Source organism: Cherax quadricarinatus, chromosome 1 (assembly GCF_038502225.1).
Source record: "Cherax quadricarinatus isolate ZL_2023a chromosome 1, ASM3850222v1, whole genome shotgun sequence".
Classification (NCBI taxonomy): domain Eukaryota; kingdom Metazoa; phylum Arthropoda; class Malacostraca; order Decapoda; family Parastacidae; genus Cherax; species Cherax quadricarinatus.
In genome coordinates, this window is record NC_091292.1 from 3,839,208 (window position 1) to 3,859,218 (window position 20,011).

Below are 20,011 nucleotides of genomic sequence, written 5' to 3' on the forward strand. Positions count from 1 at the left end.
ATCTACCTAATACCTCCATCTCCCCATCTACTAACTCCCCTACTCTGTTTTTAACTGACAAATCCATATTTTCCCTTGGCTTTCTTAACTTGTTTAACTCACTCCAAAATTTTTTCTTATTTTCATTAAAATTTCTTGACAGTGCCTCTCCCACTCTATCATCTGCTCTCCTTTTGCACTCTCTCACCACTCTCTTTACCTTTCTTTTACTCTCCATATATTCTGCTCTTCTTATAACACTTCTGCTTTGTAAAAACCTCTCATAAGCTACCTTTTTCTCTTTTATCACACCCTTTACTTCATCATTCCACCAATCACTCCTCTTTCCTCCTGCACCCACCCTCCTATAACCACAAACTTCTGCCCCACATTCTAATACTGCATTTTTAAAACTATTCCAACCCTCTTCAACCCCCCCATTACTCATCTTTGCACTATCCCACCTTTCTGCCAATAGTCGCTTATATCTCGCCCGAACTTCCTCCTCCCTTAGTTTATACACTTTCACCTCCCTCTTACTTGTTGTTGCCACCTTCCTCTTTTCCCATCTACCTCTTACTCTAACTGTAGCTACAACTAAATAATGATCCGATATATCAGTTGCCCCTCTATAAACATGTACATCCTGGAGCCTACCCATCAACCTTTTATCCACCAATACATAATCTAATAAACTACTTTCATTACGTGCTACATCATACCTTGTATATTTATTTATCCTCTTTTTCATAAAATATGTATTACTTATTACCAAATTTCTTTCTACACATAGCTCAATTAAAGGCTCCCCATTTACATTTACCCCTGGCACCCCAAATTTACCTACTACTCCCTCCATAACATTTTTACCCACTTTAGCATTGAAATCCCCAACCACCATTACTCTCACACTTGATTCAAAACTCCCCACGCATTCACTCAACATTTCCCAAAATCTCTCTCTCTCCTCTACACTTCTCTCTTCTCCAGGTGCATACACGCTTATTATAACCCACTTTTCACATCCAATCTTTATTTTACTCCACATAATCCTTGAATTAATACATTTATAGTCCCTCTTTTCCTGCCATAGCTTATCCTTCAACATTATTGCTACTCCTTCTTTAGCTCTAACTCTATTTGAAACCCCTGACCTAATCCCATTTATTCCTCTCCACTGAAACTCTCCCACCCCCTTCAGCTTTGTTTCACTTAAAGCCAGGACATCCAGCTTCTTCTCATTCATAACATCCACAATCATCTCTTTCTTATCATCTGCACAACATCCACGCACATTCAGACTTCCCACTTTGACAATTTTCTTCTTCTTATTCTTTTTAGTAATCTTTACAGGAAAAGGGGTTACTAGCCCATTGTTCCCGGCATTTTAGTTGACTTTTACAACACGCATGGCTTACGGAGGAAAGATTCTTATTCCACTTCCCTATGGATATAAAAGGAAAATTAATAAGACCAAGAACTATTAAGATAAAATCAAAGAAAACTCAGATGAGTGTGTATGAATAAATGTGTATATGTATGTGTAGTGTGACCTAAGTGTAAGTAGAAGTAGCAAGACGTACCTGTAATCTTGCATATTTATGAGACAGACAAAAGACATCAGCAATCCTACCATCATGTAAAACAATTACAGGCTTTCGTTTTACACTCACTTGGCAGGACGGTAGTACCTCCCTGGGTGGTTGCTGTCTACCAACCTACTACCTACTACATATACATTTGAACAAATTAACATAATTGTGAGGTGTGGTAGCTGGGCGGGCTACGACACGCCTGACTTTCTACAGTAAATACTGCTTACCTCTCATTCTACATTAAGACTACAAATATTTTAAGGTCAGTAATGAGTGTACTGTATATGCATTTTACTTCATTTTTTATGCCTAGTTTTGTTGCTAACTTAATAAATGATAGTGTAAACATGTTACCAGACATTTACTGTATATGCATTTCTAAGTGATGAAAGGGTGATTAGCTTTACGACAGTAGCCTGGAACTTAACCCACCATAAAAGTGGGGCCCTACTGTTGTATCTAAGAGATTGTTTTTTCACATTTGTGAAACAAAAATAGTTATGTAATATCTATCCCTCTGAAAAAATCACTTGCTTGTAGATGCATGTTTTGCAGTGGGCTACATGGACAGTGATTCCTTGAAATAACTACAGGTACATCACCGTATTTTATGGTGATTGGGGTGCTCCGGTGTCAAGGATGCCTTTCTCCCAGTTCTGATTGAATAAATTTTGGAATAAAAGATAAATGGTACTTAAGCTTCCAAGACGCTGGGTAAGTTTTCGAGACTTATTTTGGGAGAAAAAAAAATAGTGTCTCTGATGCTGTAAAATACGGTATAAATAAACAGGATATGTCCACCTGTGCAAACTTGTAACTTGCAAGTTAACTTTCTCAAATGGTATTTTGCACAGTGATTAATGTACTTTATTAATTTTTTTCATTCCAGTCTATTGATGGCCCATCATTAAATAATACATTTGGTTTCAAGTTCTCAAACCACAACCTATATGAAGCAAAGGCTCTCCATGAGGTACGTACACTGTGATCTTTTATGTGTGTGTATTTTATTTTGTAAGAAATATTCTGTGTATCTTAAGCTTAGTTTGTGACAGTATGTATTTGAGAATGCAAGCTCATCATCAGTTTTCTGTATTAACCTTTTCTCTGTCTGCCATGTAGAATTACGTCATTGAGGCCAGGGTCCCTGATGTAGTTCTAGGTCATGAACTCAGCTCACTCACATAAACTATGAGCTGTAAATTTTGGCCAAGATACAGTGGACCCCCAGATTAAGTTGTCATCGGAATGAGTAATATTCAGAATAAGTAATGTTTTTTCGTCAAAATATTGGCTCAGTGAACGTCACTGAACTTGGTATCGGTCATTCATCCGGAACGTGTCTGCACAGCCTGAGCGGCCCCGACACTCCATGTACAGCCAGTGTGCCATCGTTCGCCAGCCAGTGAGGACAATCCCATGTGTTTATACGATACATTTTGTATTATTCCATTCTTTTTAGTGCTTGTAACTGCTAAATAAGCCACCATGGGCCCAAAGAAAGCTTCTAGTGCCTGCCAGCCCTTTGGAGAATGTGCCTTTTTCAGTGATTCTGCAATATGTATGATACTAAAGCAGCAGGAGTTGATAAAGGCTATAGCGCCAGCCAGCAATAAAGTGGAGCATTAACAGCGTAGCAAGTTAAGTGATTAATCGATAGAAAAAGGACAGCACGAAACTGACTCCTCCATTGTTGTTGGAGGTATATAGGGCTACTGACTAACACCACCGCCTCTGCTGGCGCCTTCACCACCACTATGTAAAGCTTATCTTTCAGTGGCCCTTATACACCCAACAACAAACAACACACCACCACTCGTGATTTTTTTAATGCCATATTTTATTCATTCTAGAGTATATATCATGTTTCTATGTTATTAATATTGTTTATTATGTCATATTTGATGAATTGTGCTAGATAAATAAGCCATGGAGCTGATATTAGTGTCATATTGAAGGACTATCTTGTCCTATCTCCCAACACAATTCCTAACATACGCCAGAAACAGACCTCTCTGGAACACTTTTTTGAGCGGCAGGGGTCCAGTGACTCTCAAGCTGGTCCTAGTGGCATTAAAAAACAAAGAAGGGAAGTAACCCAGGATAAGGACTTGGTACCTGAAGTCTTTATGGAAGGGGATTCCCCTTCCAAACAATTGTAAACACCTCCATCCTCTTCCCTCCTCCCATCTTCCTTACATCACCATGTCTTTAATAAAGGTTAGTGTGATGTTGTTATTGTTTTATTCTTTATGTATCATTGTTTTCTGTGTAGGTAAATGTATATTTCATGTAGAAAACATTTCTTTTAATACTTTTGGGTGTCTGAAATAGTTTAATTGGATTTCCATTATTTCTTATAAGGAAAGTTAATTTGGAATAAGTCAGATTCGGAATAAGTCACTCTCTCTGGAATGGATTAATTACATAATCCAGGGGTCCACTGTATGAGAAAATGGGTCCATGCAGTGATTGTGCACCATATTAACCCTTGCACTGTCGGTGACGTATAGGTACAGCTTACAAGCCAGTGTCGGTGGCGTATTAATACACTAAAATTCTAGCGGCTTCAAATCTAGTGGGAGAAAGCTAATAGACCTACAGGTCTGCATGGTCAGTGTGCGTATAAAATAAATCCTGCAGTATGCAGTGCATAATGAGAAAAAATCAGACCGTGTTTTTTTGTTTAAAATGCTGGCTTTGAGGAGTACAGCCTCTCTTTACTTAGCGACGTACTTGTTTACTGATGCCTTGGACTTACGATGGGCTCTCTGACCAGTATTTTTACCTAAATAATGTATATTAGAGCTAATTTCCTCTGTTCTGTTTATTTCAGTATACAGTATGCTACTGTATAAACATTTAAAAATATACCATAAATGTTATAAATGGTGCAAAGGTGACATTAAAACAATATCAGAGATGGTTGACACAAACCCACTACCATTATAGTATACTCCTCACTTAGCGATGAATTCGTTTAATGACGTGGTCTTAGGAACTGAACTCCGTTGTTAACCCTTTGAGGGTCGACAGGCCCTCTCCAAAACTCGTTCTCAGGGTCGGCCAAATTTCAAAAAAAAAAAAAAATTATTTTTTCTTATGAAAAAATAGAGTATTTTTTTCTAAACATTATAGGCTAAACAAAAAAATTTTAACGTCAATACTTACCGAGATATGGAGGTGTGAAGTTTGCCAAAATTGAACAACATCTGGTAACATCGCCGACTGCCGTCACCCGGTATTTTTCTATTTACTTTTTTATGTACTATTTTTAATTATTTTTCAATTTTTCTTTTTCTGAGTAACTTTTATGGCCTCTGAGGCCAACATGATCAGTATTTTGTAAGTTATTTCTTTTTCAATACTACACAATAAGGGCGTAAACACTGTTGTCATTATTTTGTTTACAGAAAATATTTACACAAACAAACAATATGAAATGTTGTTTATTACTATTTTTCTATATTTTATATACACATATACAGTCACAGGACATGTTTCTAGAAGTTCTGCAGCCTGTGGAAGTCTTTGAAACATGGTGTCATGCACAGTGGAGTTTTGCACTCCTCACACATAAAACGAGTGTCTCTGCGTTGTCGTGGGCGTTTTTTTTGTATGTGAACAGACGTAACACCTCTTCTGAGCCTTTTTCTTCAAAGCAGTAGCAGGCAGTTTTACCAGGAAGTGATCACCATGCTTCAGACGATCAGGTAGTTGTTGATAATTTGGTGGGCGGTCAATTGCAGGTGCATTTCCTTGGTACTTGAATACTATTTGTCTGATGACAGACAAACAGAATTCACCGTACTGTGGTTTGTTTCTGGTGCTCATCTTATACATATTATAAGCATTGAGCATGGAAATGTCCAGAAGATGGAAAAACAGTTTGATGTACCACTTATAACTCTTGCGAACACAATCAGCAAACCCAATCTGCATGTCACATTTGTCCACTGAACGCATGTTGAAGGTGTAATCAATCACAGCTGCAGGTTTTAGAATGGGTTCATTTCTCTCTCTATGCTGCCTGCCACTGTCTGCCATTTCATTAGGGTGAATTGATGACAACAGTGTGACATCTTGTTTGTCATGCCACCGAAATGCCATGATGTCATTGGCAGCAAACGCCTGCACCTCACCTCTGCGAGTGCCAGCGTCAAACCTGGGCATATGTTTTCGATTTGCACGCACTGTGCCACACACATCTGTCATGTTCACTCGCAAAAAATCACTGAGTGAGGGGCTTGTGTACCAGTTATCCGTATATAATATATGCCCCTTACCAAGGTATGGTTCTATCATTGTTCGAACCACATCACCTGAGATGCCCAATAACTTCCTGGTATTTTGCAATGTATAACTTCCAGTGTACACAATAATATCCAATACCAGACCACTGTAACAATCACAAAGCACAAACAACTTTATACCAAAGCGTTTCCTCTTGCTTGGTATGTACTGCTTGAAAGAGAGTCTTCCTTTGAACAGAATCAAAGACTCGTCAATTACAAGCTTCCTGAAGGGATAAAAATGAGTACTGAATTTCTGTTTCAGATACACAAACACATTCCTAATCTTATATAACCTGTCAGTTCTGTCAGGCCTGGTTTTATCTGAGAAGTGAAGCATACGTAACATTAGCACAAATCGATTCACTGGCATTATATCACTGAAACCTGGTGTTGCAATCAGGGGGTCTGTTGACCAGTATGATTTCACTTTGTGCTCATACACATGTGGCATAAGCATTATTGTGGCAAAGAAAAGATACATCTCAGCCACAGTTGCCTCCTTCCATTGGTGTAGACGTGATTTTGGTGAAAGTATTGTGTTTGCCATGGTGTACTCGTAGTATGTGTTGCTTTCCATGACAATACTTTTCATCAGTGGTTCGTCAAAGAATAACTCGAAACATTCCAGTTCAGTGGCATTGTTCCCAAGTGCACAAGATGGCCGTATTCCACTTTGGCTGCCATCAAACTGGTGGGGATTTGGAACAAAATTGACAGCTTCCTGCCAATCCCAGGTGCGGTCTGCTGGTGGGTACTGGACAATGACAGGTGGTGGTGGTTGTGGAGGTTGTGGTTGTGGAGGCTGGTGTGGTGGGTGAGTGGGGGATGGTGGCCTTTGTTCTAGATCAGCTGAGGCAGCGGCGTGGGTGGCAGCGTGGGTGGCAGCATGGCCCACTGCTGGTGCCTCACCGCCGGCACCACTACCACCACGCACATTTTCCATCCCAATTGCAACAGTATCTTCGTCATTTTCACTGTCTGTTCCTGTTGTACAGCCACGGGATGTACTCCGAGATACACTCCTTCCCCTTGGTATAACATATGGCACACTTCCAGAGCGCATATATCGTCGTATATACTGACGCTTCACTGGGGAATATTGCACTTCACTATCACTACTGGAACTAGTTTGAAGAGCTTGTAGTTCATATTCACTATCACTATCATCACCCATGCTCTCATCTGAGTCTGGGATTTGGGAAAATAGAAGTTTCCTCTTGGGTTCTGGAACAACTGAACGTGAACACGAGGGCCCAGCACCAGAGGTGGAAGGCTGAGGGTTGTCTGGGTTTTCTTCACTATTACCGATATTATGGTCATTAATTTCGGTCAAAACCTCACTAAAACCACGAAAATCATCTTCACTGGCACTTCCATCACTATTAGAACTGTCACTGGGGAACAAAAGTGTCCCAATTCGCCAAGGAGTGAGGAGCTTCTTATCGCGAGGCATGGTGGACATTGTTTACTAAGAGGGCATTCCCACAATGCACCACTGGGTCCCAGATTTTTTTTCTACCGCGCACACTGACCACGCAGACCCATTCTCTCACACCTAGGCCTACCAGCCTTTTCGCGCGAGATTTGAGGCCGCTAGAATTTATGCGTACTAGTACGTCAAAAACCCCTACGCGTAAGACGTACTAGTACGACGAAAACCCTCAAAGGGTTAAGTGAGGAGAGGCTGTATTTTCATATAGTATTTATGGTTGTATTCTGGTTTTCTTGGTCTCATTTGATAGAATCGAAGATATATTACAAAAATAGAGATGATTTTGATTGATTTCATGAAAGTGCCTTGAAATTGAGCTCACTGTTCAAGAATAAACAATTGACATCACCATCCAATACATGTCCAATTGGCCAGTCTAATACACAGTCACGAATGGGTTGACATTATTTAATCAATTATTACAATAATGCAGTAGTCTGCATAACAGTAAATCTTCTATTTTTTGTGTGAATAAAAATTCAAAATGGACAGCAAGAGTAATATAAGAGGGGCCTAGAGATGTGACTAATAACAGAAAAAATGTTATTTTAGTGCCAGGAATGTCTGAATTGTTTATTCTGGACCCTATTTTGAAATTGGCATCTTTTGAAATTTGTGTGAAATTGGCCAAATTGCCAATTTCTGACCACTTTATTGGGTAGTTGAAATCAGTAAATGGGCAGTTTTCTGTACTCAGTTGATAGAACAAATGGAGTTCTAGCAAAATAGCTATGAGTTTGGTCGATTGGAACAATGGAATTGGCCAAAAATGGAGGGCTCAAAGTGGGCGAAATCGCTGATGCGAATATATCGCCGAGACCGCTAACTTTGCAAGAGTGTAATTCCATAAGTTTTCCATCAAATTTTGCACTTTTGCTGTCATTACCATCAGGAAAAGATTATTTCATAAGAATTTTTTTTTTTTTAAATTCTTCGACACAGAGCAAATTTGTGAACAGGGGTCTCTACAGTGAAAGGGTTAAAAAAATCCTGCACCCCACAGTTCATTATGGGAAAAACAAAACTGACCATGTATATGATTTAAAAGTGATTTTGTAGTGTTTTCTGCGAATGGTTTTTATGGTTTAATTGGCTGTTTCTTGGTATCATTTGGTAGATTGGAAGACATATTACAGAAATAGAGATGATTTTCATTGGTTTCAGGACCAGAAGTAGCTTGAAATTGGGTTCAACGTAGCAGAAATATTTGATTTTTGCTGATTTTCCTAAGACAGGTATGGCCTCCTTCACCCCTGGTCTGTTTTATGGGTTTTTAATAGGATATAAACTCTAGCCACTCATACCTGGTTATACAGTGTACCCCCGGCTGGTGCGGAAATCGTACAATTCGTATTTCGAGCACTTTTTTTGGCAAAATTTCCCCCGGGTTTCGTCCACTGGCTCAGAAATCATCGGTACCAGACGCATCCACCTGCGCCGCTCATAAGTTTGTGACTCGCTCTTGGGTACATTAAATGTCTTATTTTACGTTAATACAGACATTTTCATTAATCCATCTATGATATTTTCTTCAAAATTATATAAGAAACACATTATGTACCGTAAACATGCCTCTGTTACTCGTTCACTAAGAATGTCTTTCTAGTCTTAACACCATAGTAATACTAATAGTACATAATAATAATCACTCTTGGGCATATTAAATGTCTTATTTTACGTTAATATAGGCATTTTCATTAATCCATCTATGATATTTTCTTCAAAATTATATAAACATATAAACATGCATATAAACATACAATGTTTATATGCGATGTATGTTTAACCCTTTGGCTGTCGCAACCCCAAATCCTGGAGTGTTTCCTGGTGTTGAAAAGTTTTTTTGGAAAAAAAATTATTTTTTTCTTATGAAATGACAGAGAATCTTTTCCTGGTGGTAATGACACCAAAAGTACGAAATTTGATTGAAAAACTTGCGGAATTATGCTCCCGTGAAGTTAGCGATCTCGGCGATTTGTATGCATCGGCGATTTCGCTGACTTTGAGCCCTATTTTTGGCCAATTTCATTGTTCCAGTCGACCAAACTCATAGGTATGCCTTTAGAACTCCATTTTTCTGTCAACTGAGTGCAAGATGCCACCAATTTACTGATTTCAACTACCCAGTACAGTGGACCCCCGCATACCGATTTTAATCCGTGCAAGAGGGCTCATTGGTATGCGAAATAATCGGTATGCGAATGAATTTTCCCCATAAGAAATAATGGAAATCAAATTAATCCGTGCAAGACACCCAAAAGTATGAAAAAAAAAATTTTTACCACATGAAATATACATTTTCCTACACACAAAGAGAAGGATGCATGCACAATAGTAGAGTAGTACATGCACAGTATATATTGTGCATGTACTAGTCTACTAAATGAAGAATAAATGACACTTACCTTTATTGAAGATGCAGCAATGACTGATGAGACACTGTGTCCTGGGAGTGCCTTTTCCTCCTGAGTACTGTAGGTCCTGTTTGGTATTTTCTTCCAGAACATGCCTTATCACACTGTGTATGTCACTATGATTCTTAAATCTCTCAAACCAACCTTTGCTGGCTTTAAATTCACCAATATGAGCACTAGTTCCAGGCATTTTTCCCTGTTCACCTGGGTGTTAGTCGACTGGTGTGGGTTGCATCCTGGGAGACAAGATTAAGGACCCCAATGGAAATAAGTTAGACAGTCTTCGATGACACTGACTTTTTTGGGTTATCCTGGGTGGCAAATCCTCTGGGGTTAATTGTTTCTTGGTATATTCTCAATAAGCCACACCAACAACAGTGCTACAGCAGCAGCAGACGATGCTACAGCAGCAGCAGACGATGCTACAGCAGCAGCAGACGATGCTACAGCAGCAGCAGACGATGCTACAGCAGCAGCAGCAGCAGACGATGCTACAGCAGCAGCAGACGATGCTACAGCAGCAGCAGACGATGCTACAGCAGCAGCAGCAGCTGACAGTGCTACAGCAGCAGCAGCAGCTGACAGTGCTACAGCAGCAGCAGACGATGCTACAGCAGCAGCAGCAGCTGACAGTGCAGCAGCAGCAGCAGCAGCTGTACCACCAATAGTAGCGATGGTTGATTGGGGTTTATTATACAACCTGGCCAGCTCGGAGACATGCACTCCACTTTCATACTTATCAATGATCTTTTTCTTCATCTCTATTGTAATTCTCACCCTTATTGCTGTAGGGTTGGCACTAGAAGCTTTCTTGGGGCCCATGGTCACTTATTTTCCAGATAAAATCACCAAAAACACTGTAATAATACGAAATGTTACGATTGTATGCATGGATGCTACCGCGGAGGCTGGCTGGTAAACAATGCCACCGGCGGAACATGTGAGGCTGGCTAAGGCGCACATTGGACGCGTCTCGGACGAACAGCGGTGAGCGGGTTTTTAAGCGGTATGCGAGGCAAAATTTTTGCGATTAAAGCAAGCGGTATGCGGATTAATCGTTATATGATGCCAACGGTATGCGGGGGTCCACTGTAAAGTGGTCAGAAATTGGCAATTTGGCCAATTTCATGCAAATTAAAAAAAGATGCCAATTTCAAAATAGGGTCCAGAATAAACAATGCAGACATTCTTGGCACTAAAATAACATATCCTCTGTTCATTAGTCACATCTCCAGGCCCCTCTTATATTACTCTTGCTTTCTATTTTGATTTTTTATTCACACAAAATAGAAGATTTACTGTTATGCAGATTACTGCATTATTGTAAAGATGGTATAAATAATATCAGTGCACTAGTGAAAGAATATTAGACTCCCCAGTTGGCGTGTATTGGACGTGTGGTGTGATTTGCTTACTCTTGAACATTGGTAAAAATCGAACATTTCTGCTACTTTGAGCTCAATTTCAAGGTCCTTTTCATCGTGAAACTAATCAAAATCATCTCTATTTCTGTAATATGCTTTCCATTCTATCAAATGAGACCAAGAAAACGAGAATACATCCATAAATACTATAGGAAAATACCCCTCAAATTCGGCGTTTTAATCCAAAAACACGGTCAGTTTTTTTTCTCTCATTATGCACTGTGTGCTGCAGGATTTTTTTTATACAGTGCACACTGACCGCACAGACTCATTCTCTCACATGTGGGCCTACCAGTTTTCTCCTGCTTGATTTGAAGCCGCTAGAATTATTGAGTACAGTGGACCCCCGGTTAACGATTTTAATCCGTGCAAGAGGGGTAATTGTTATGCGAAATAATCGTTATGTGAATGAATTTTCCCCATAAGAAATAATGGAAATAAAATTAGTCCGTGCAAGACACCCAAAAGTATGAAAAAAAAAATTTTTTACCACATGAAATGTTAATTTTAATACACACAAACTGAAAAAGGCATGCACACTTACATGACACTTACTTTTATTGAAGATCTGGTGATGATTGATGGGATGGGAGGAGGGGAGAGCATTATCTTCTTACTGTTTAGAAGGGGAATCCCCTTCCATTAGGACTTGAGGTAGCAAGTCCTTTTCTGGGGTTACTTCCCTTCTTCTTTTAATGCCACTAGGACCAGCTTGAGAGTCACTGGACCTCTGTCACACAACAAATCTGTCCATAGAGCTCTGTACCTCCCGTTCCTTTACGATTTGTCTAAAATGGGCCACAACATTGTCATTGAAATAGTCACCAGCACGGCTTGCAACAGCTGTGTGAGGGTGATTTTCATCCATAAAGGTTTGCAGTTCAACCCACTGTGCACACATTTCCTTAATCTTTGAAGTAGGCACAATGGATTCCACAACTGGCATAGGCTTCTCAGGGTTAGCCCCAAACCCTTCAAAATCTTTCTTAATTTCCATACTAATTCTCACCCTTTTTACCACAGGGTTGGCACTAGAAGCTTTCTTGGGGCCCATGGTCACTTATTTTCCAGAAACACCACCGAAAACACTGTAATAATACGAAATATTCCGAGTGTATGCTTGGATGTTAGCGCGGAGGCTGCCTGGTAAACAATGGCATGGGCGGCACATGTGAGGCTGGGTGAGGGCGCACATTGGACGCGTCTCGGACGAAAATCGGTGAGCGGGTTTTTAATCGGTATGCGCGGCAAAAATTTTGCGATTAAAGTAAGCGGTATGCGAAATAATCGCTATGTGATGCCATCGTTATGCGGGGGTCCACTGTATACGTATATACGTCCGAAACACTGGCTCGTAAGATGTATATATATATGGCTGAAACAGTCAAAGGGTTAATGATTATCACTCTTGGGCATATTAAATGTCTTATTTTAAGTTAATGTAGACATTTTCCCTAATCCATCTATGATCTTTCTTTCAAAATTATAGTACGTATAAGAAACATGTTACATAGCATATAAACATGCAATGTTTATATGTTATCGAGGATGGGGTCGGGTGGAGGGTAAACATTATGTTTTCTCAGGTCCAGCTTCGGAGAAAACGTGTATGAATCTGCGTTGGCCCAGTAACCTTCCTTAACCCCTTGACTGTCGCAACCCCCAATCCTGGTGTCGCAAAATTAAAAAAAAAAAATTGTTTTCTTATGAAATGATAGAGAATCTTTTCCCAATTGTAATGACCCCAAAAACATGAAATTTGATGGAAAACCGACGGAATTACACTCGCGCTAAGTTAACAACCTCAGTGATATTTACAAATTGGCGATTTTGCCCACTTTGAGCCCTATTTTCGGCTAATTCCATTGTTCCAGTCGACCAAACTCATAGCTATTTCTTTAGAACTCCATTTTTTCTATCGATTGAGTACAAGAAACTGCCCATTTACCGATTTCAACTACCCAATAATGTGGCCAGAAATTTGCAATTTGGCCAATTTCACGAAAATTAAAAAAATATGACAATTTCAAAATAAGGTCCAGAATGAACAATGCAGACATTCCTGGCTCTAAAATAACATTTTCTTGGTTCATCAGTCACGTCTCCAAGCCCCTCTGATATTACTCTTGCTTTCTATTTTGAATTTTTATTCAAACAAAAAATAGAAGATTTACTGTTATGCAGACTACTGCAATACTGTAATAATTGTATAAATAACATCAACCCATTCATGACTGCATATTAGAATGGCTAGTTGGACATTTATTGGACAACGACATCATTTGTTTACTTCTGAACATCGGCAAAAATCAAACATTTCCCCTACTTTGAGCTCCATTTCTAGGTTCTTTTTATAGTAAAATCAATCAGTATCACCTCTATTTCTATAATATGTTTTCCATTCTATCAAATGAGACCAAGAAAACAAGAATACAACCATAAATACTATACGAAAATAGACCACAAAGTCGGCATTTTAATTAAAAAAACGGTCGGAGTTATTTTTTTCTCATTATGCACTGCATGCTCCAGGATTTTTTTAGGTGGTGCGCACTGACCACACAGACCTATTCTCTCGCATGTGGGCCTACCAGCTTTCTCCTGCTTGATTTGAAGCCGCTAGAATTTATGAATACAGTGGACCCCCGCATAGCGACTTTAATCCGTGCAAGAGGGCTGATTGTTATGCGAAATGATCGGTATGCGAATAAATTTTCCCCATAAGAAATAATGGAAATCAAATTAATCCGTGCAAGACACCCAAAAGTATGAAAAAAAAAAATGTTACCACATGAAATGTTAATTTTAATACACACAAACTGAAAAAGGCATGCACAATTACATGACACTTACTTTTATTGAAGATCTGGTGATGATTGATGGGATGGGAGGAGGGGAGAGAGAGTGTTAGTGTTTAGAAGGGGAATCCCCTTCCATTAAGACTTGAGGTGTCGAGTCCTTTTCTGGGGTTACTTCCCTTCTTCTTTTAATGCCACTAGGACCAGCTTCAGAGTCACTGGACTTCTTTCGCACAACATATCTGTCCATAGTGGCCTGTACCTCTCGTTCCTTTATGACTTCCTAAAGTGTTTCACAACATTGTCAGTGTAATAATCACCAGCACGGCTTGCAATAGCTGTGTGAGGGTGATTTTCATCCATGAAGGTTTGCACTTCAAGCCACTTTACACAGATTTCCTTAATCTTTGTAGTAGGCAATTTCTTCAATTTCTCTCTCCCCTCCTTCGAACCAGTTTCCTCAGGTCTGGCCTCTTGCTGTTGAAGTTGATCTATCAGCTCATCAGTGGTTAGTTCTTCATTGTCCTCCTCCACCAACTCTTCCACATCATCCCCACTAACCTCTAACCCCAAGGACTTTCCCAATGCCACAATGGATTCCTCAACTGGCATAATCCTCTCAGGGTTAGCCTCAAACCCTTCAAAATCCCTTTTGTCTACACATTCTGGCCACAGTTTCTTCCAAGCAGAGTTCAAGGTCTTCTTAGTCACTCCCTCCCAAGCCTTACCTATAAGGTTTACACAATTGAGGATATTAAAGTGCTCTCTCCAAAACTCTCTTAGAGTCAGTTGAGTTTCTGAGGTCACTACAAAGCACCTTTCAAACAGAGCTTTTGTGTACAGTTTTTTGAAGTTTGCAATAACCTGCTGGTCCATGGGCTGCAGGAGAGGAGTGGTATTAGGAGGCAAAAACTTCACCTTAATGAATTTCATGTCCCCATAAAGTCGCTCTGCCACGTCTGTAGGATGACCAGGGGCATTGTCTAACACCAGGAGGCACTTAAGTTCTAATTTCTTTTCAGTTAGGTAATCTTTCACATTGGGGGCAAATGCATGGTGTAACCAGTCATAGAAAAAGTCCCTAGTGACCCATGCCTTACTGTTTACCCTCCACAGCACACACAAATTCTCCTTGAGGACATTCTTTTGCCTGAACAGTCTGGGAGTTTCAGAGTGATACACTAATAAAGGCTTCACTTTGCAATCACCAGTAGCATTGGAACACATCAACAAAGTAAGCCTGTCTTTCATAGGCTTATGTCCTGGGAGTGCCTTTTCCTCCTCAGTAATGTAGGTCCTGCTTGGCATTTTCTTCCAAAACAGGCCTGTTTCATCACAATTAAACACTTGTTCAGGTTTCAGTCCTTCACTGTCTATGTACTCCTTGAATTCCTGCACATATTTTTCAGCTGCTTTGTGGTCCGAACTGGCAGCCTCACCATGCCTTATCACGCTATGTATGCCACTACGCTTCTTAAATCTCTCAAACCAACCTTTTCTGGCCTTAAATTCACTCACATCATCACTAGTTGGAGGCATTTTTTTAATTAAATCCTCATGCAACTTCCTAGCCTTTTCGCTTATGATTGCTTGAGAGACGCTATCTCCTGCTAGCTGTTTTTCATTTATCCACACCAACAAGAGTCTCTCAACATCTTCCATCACTTGCGATCTCTGTTTCGAAAACACAGTTGAACCTTTGGCAAGAACAGCTTCCTTGATTGCCTTTTTGTTGCCCACAATAGTAGCGATGGTTGATTTGGGTTTCTTGTACAACCTGGCCAGGTTGGCGACACGCACTCCACTTTCATACTTATCAATGATCTCTTTCTTCATCTCTATAGTAATTCTCACCCTTATTCCTGTAGGGTTGGCACTAGAAGCTTTCTTGGAGCCCATGGTCACTTATTTTCCAGATAAAATCACCAAAAACACTGTAATAATACAAAATGTTTCGATTGTATGCTTGGATGTTACCGCGGAGGCTGGCTGGTAAACAATGCCACCGGCGGCACATGTGAGGCTGGCTAAGGGCGCACATTGGACGCGTCTCGGACGAAGAGCGGTGAGCGGGTTTTTGGGCGGTATGCGAGGCAAAATTTTTGCGATAAAAGCGAGCGGTATGCGGATTGAACGTTATGCGATGCGTACGGTATGCGGGGGTCCACTGTATATGTACGTCAAACACGGTACTTCGTAAGACGTATATATACGACCTCGACAGTCAAAGGGTTAATAGTACACAAGGCTTTTTTTTACAATTCTCAGCATGAATTATTCATTACTTCTCCCTTTGTTTATGATGGCATCTAAGAGTAATTATTAGAAACAAGCTCAGTGAGCATCGTATGTCGATGGTAATAATATGGCTGTAGGTCGCAGTGTATGTAGCCGGTAGGTGTACAGTGGGATGTAGTTCGCCTGGGACTACAAATAAATACTACTCACCAACAAGTCTTCAGTAAAGGTATGTAATGTTTATTTATCATTAAAATTAGTCGTTTATATTTATTTCTCATTGTTTTCTGTATGTAAAACTATAGTTATTCTCCATAAAATGTATTTTTTGTTAATACCTTTGGGTGTCTGAAACGGATTAATTGGATTTACTTTATTTCATATGGGAAATATTACTTTGGTTTTCGGCCATTTTAGGCCAACCTTCTGGAATGGATTAATTACGAAACTGGGGGTCTACTGTATTTTATTTGAGAAAGAGTAAACCTTTCATTTTGGTGTAATTATGAATTCAAAATGGAAGGCAAGTGTAATATAGAAGAGGCCTAGGGGTGTGATTAAGGAACAGAGGAGATGTTTTAGTGCCAGGAATGTCAATATTTTTTATTTTGAACCCCATTTTCAACTTGGCATTTTTTTAATTGTGTGTACAATTGGCCAAACTACTAACTTCTGTTCACTTTGTAGGGTAGTTGTAATAATGTTGGTAGAACTACCGACAATATGTAAAGTAAAAGGACACTAAGTGCAACTAATGTGACATTTATTGTGGCAACGTTTCGCTCTCCAGGAGCTTTATCAAGCCATTACAAACAGTACATGGACACAGAGGGTATATATAGGCTCAGAGTGAGGTGCACCTCACTCTGAGCCTATATATACCCTCTGTGTCCATGTACTGCTTGTAACAGCTTGACAAAGTTCCTGGAGAGCGAAACGTTGCCACAATAAATGTCACATTAGTTGCACTTGTGTCCTTTTACTTTACAGGGTAGTTGTAATAGTTAAATGGGCAGTTTCTTGGGCTCATTCAGTAGAACAGAAGGCATACTAGTGAAATAGCTAAGAATTTGGTTGATTGGAGCAATGGAACTGGCTTAAAGTGGGTGAAAACGCTGATGGGTCAATTACATCCAGATTCTAACTTCGCACATGTGTAGTTCTGTAAGTTTTCGCTCTGATTTTGTACTTTTGGTGTCATTACCTTCTGAAAAAGATTCTCTACCATTTCAGAAGAAAAAATAGTGGACACAGGGCAATATTAATTTTGGGGATCTGGAGAGCGAAAAGGTTAAGTCAAGATGGAATATGGTTTGTACCTTGATGCACCAGGAAGTAGGAATCTAATGTGTGGTTAGGACTCAGTATGTTAGAATTTCTTTTAAAAGTAGTATCTATGAATAAATTGATTCTTGACTTTTTGCTTAAAAATTAGTCTTAAAATCACGACAAATACACAGGTATATATGGTAATAGGGAGGAAGGGTGTCCATTACTGCCAATTGTCTGTTAAATCCACATGGGGAGATAGTTTTCCCCATAATTTAAACAATAACAGACAATTCTGGATTCAATGGACTTTTTTGTTTCTGGACATCCTGCCATAGATTTATGTTAAAACTGAAATCTATTAAATCAGAGTCCTTTAAATTGAAGTTTTACTTTACAGTAAATGGTTGATACCACTTTACTCAGGTACTTCCCTCTTTAGCTTCCACAGATGAATTTCTTTCTCCCCACAGATGCCTTAACACTATCAACCTTTTTCCCTCGTCTGTTCTGTGGTTCACCTCATTTTTTATAGACTCTTCTGCCAGCATATTCATTCTCAAATACTATATCTAAATATATTTGCTTCCTTTATACTCCCTTCTGGAACAATATTATTTCTAATTTTTCGTTGCTTAAACTTTTTTTTGTTATTCTTATCTTAAGTATGTAGAGTAACAGGTACATTAGAACACAGACACTGATACAAGAACAAACCTGTATGTATTTGGATAACATTTCACTCACACATGAGCTTTAGTAATTCATGACTTTAAAATGCTTGTTATACTTGCCTACATTTTTTTGCATTTCAGGAAAATATAAGTACATAGAGTATTACCAAAATGTGTTTGCCTTATTTTACATATTTGCAATGAATGTTTTGTGTGGTATTGTCCATCATTGTCTGTCATGTACCCTTTGATTTGGTGGTCTGTCTGCTTTAAAAGTCAAGTGTTAATAACTATATTGAACAGTTATTTGTGTCACTTAATCTGATGCTATTTTATTAGTTTATTTTGTAGCCTTCATATGATGTTTTTTGTAATTTACCTATTTCTTCTGTTTTGTTAAAATTTTGAATTCTTACTACCAATAATTTCTTCTCATTGTTTGCTTATTACTGTACATACTTTACTGCCGTAATATGTTTGAATTTTACTTTTGCTTTTAAGCTGCAGTGTTTTATTGTTAAACACATTTCAGATATTTTAACTACAGGGGAACCTTGGTTTTTGTATGCCCTAGTTTGTGTGTAAATCTATAGTTATTCTCTATAAATTGTAGTTTTTGTTAATATTTCCCATAAGAAATAATGTAAATCCAATTAATCCTTTCCAGACACCCAAAAATATTAACAAAAAATACATTTTATAGACAATAACTACAGTTTTACATACAAACTAGGGCATACAAAAACCGAGGTTCCACTGTACAGTGGTCCCTCAATAATTGTCCGGCTTGATAGTCATCCTTTTCGGAAATCGTCGCGTCATTTCGTCCAAACATTGGCTCACAAATGGTCCGTTGACTCGCTAATCGTCTTTTGTCCTGGACACGTACTCACACTCTGAGCCGCCTCGGCCTCCCTTCCCAGCCAGTGTGCCATTGTTGACCAGTGAGCGACGGTCACCTCACTTGTTCGTACGAAATATTTCATAATACGTATTTCATTCATTTTAGTGCTTGCAAGTGCTAAATAAGCTACCATGGCTCCAAAGAAAGCTCCTAGTGCCAAGCCTTTGGTAAAGAAGGTGAGAAATACGATTGAATTTAAGAAAAACATCATTGAACAATATGAAAGTGGCGTACGTGTGGGCGAACTGGCCAGGATGTATAACAAATCCCTTACAACCATATCTTCCATCGTGGCCAAGAAAAAGGAAATCAAGGAAGCTGTTGTTGCATAGGGGTAAATATGCTGACAAAAAAGAGATCACCAGTACTCGAAGATGTTGAGAAGTTATTATTGGTGTGGATAAACGAGAAACAATTAGCAGGAGATAATCTTATGATGTCGATTATTTGTGAAAAGGCTAGGCAGTTGCATGACGATTTGGTAAAGAAATTGCCTGCAACTAGTGGTGATGTGAGTGAATTTAAGGTCAGCAAAGGCTGGTTTGAGAGATTTAAGAAGCATACTGGCATACACAGTGTGATAAGGCATGGTGAGGCTGCCAGTTCAGACCAAAAAGTGGCTGAAAAATATGTGCATGAATTCAAGTAGTACATAGAGGCTGAAGGACTGAAACTTGAACAAGTGTTCACTTGTGACAAAACAGGCCTCTTTTGGAAGAAAAGGCCAAAGAGGACCTAAATTACTCAGGAGGAAAAGGCACTGCCAGGACACAAACCTATGAAAGACAGGCTGACGCTCATGTTCTGTGCTAATGCTAGTGGGGATTTCAAAGTGAAGCCATTACTAGTGTACTATTCTGAAAATCCCAGAGTGTTTAAGAAAAACAATGTTATGAAGAGTAAATTGTGTGTGTTTTGGAGGTCTAATA

The 20,011-nt window shown here is 39.3% G+C and overlaps 1 protein-coding gene across 12 annotated transcripts in view; it reads left to right on the forward strand.

Annotated features, from left to right (window-relative positions):
- LOC128690850 (mucin-3B-like) overlaps nucleotides 1-20,011 on the forward strand; it is a 245,985-nt gene that overhangs the window by 143,385 nt on the left and 82,589 nt on the right. For all 12 annotated transcript variants that reach the window (XR_011392071.1, XR_011392075.1, XR_011392078.1 and 9 more), the window contains exon 18: nucleotides 2,464-2,547. Coding sequence is in view for 8 of the 12 variants with exons in the window: in XM_070085103.1 (XP_069941204.1) it covers nucleotides 2,464-2,547 (84 nt within the window). In the remaining 4 variants the exon portion in view is untranslated. The remainder of the gene's footprint in view (nucleotides 1-2,463; nucleotides 2,548-20,011) is intronic.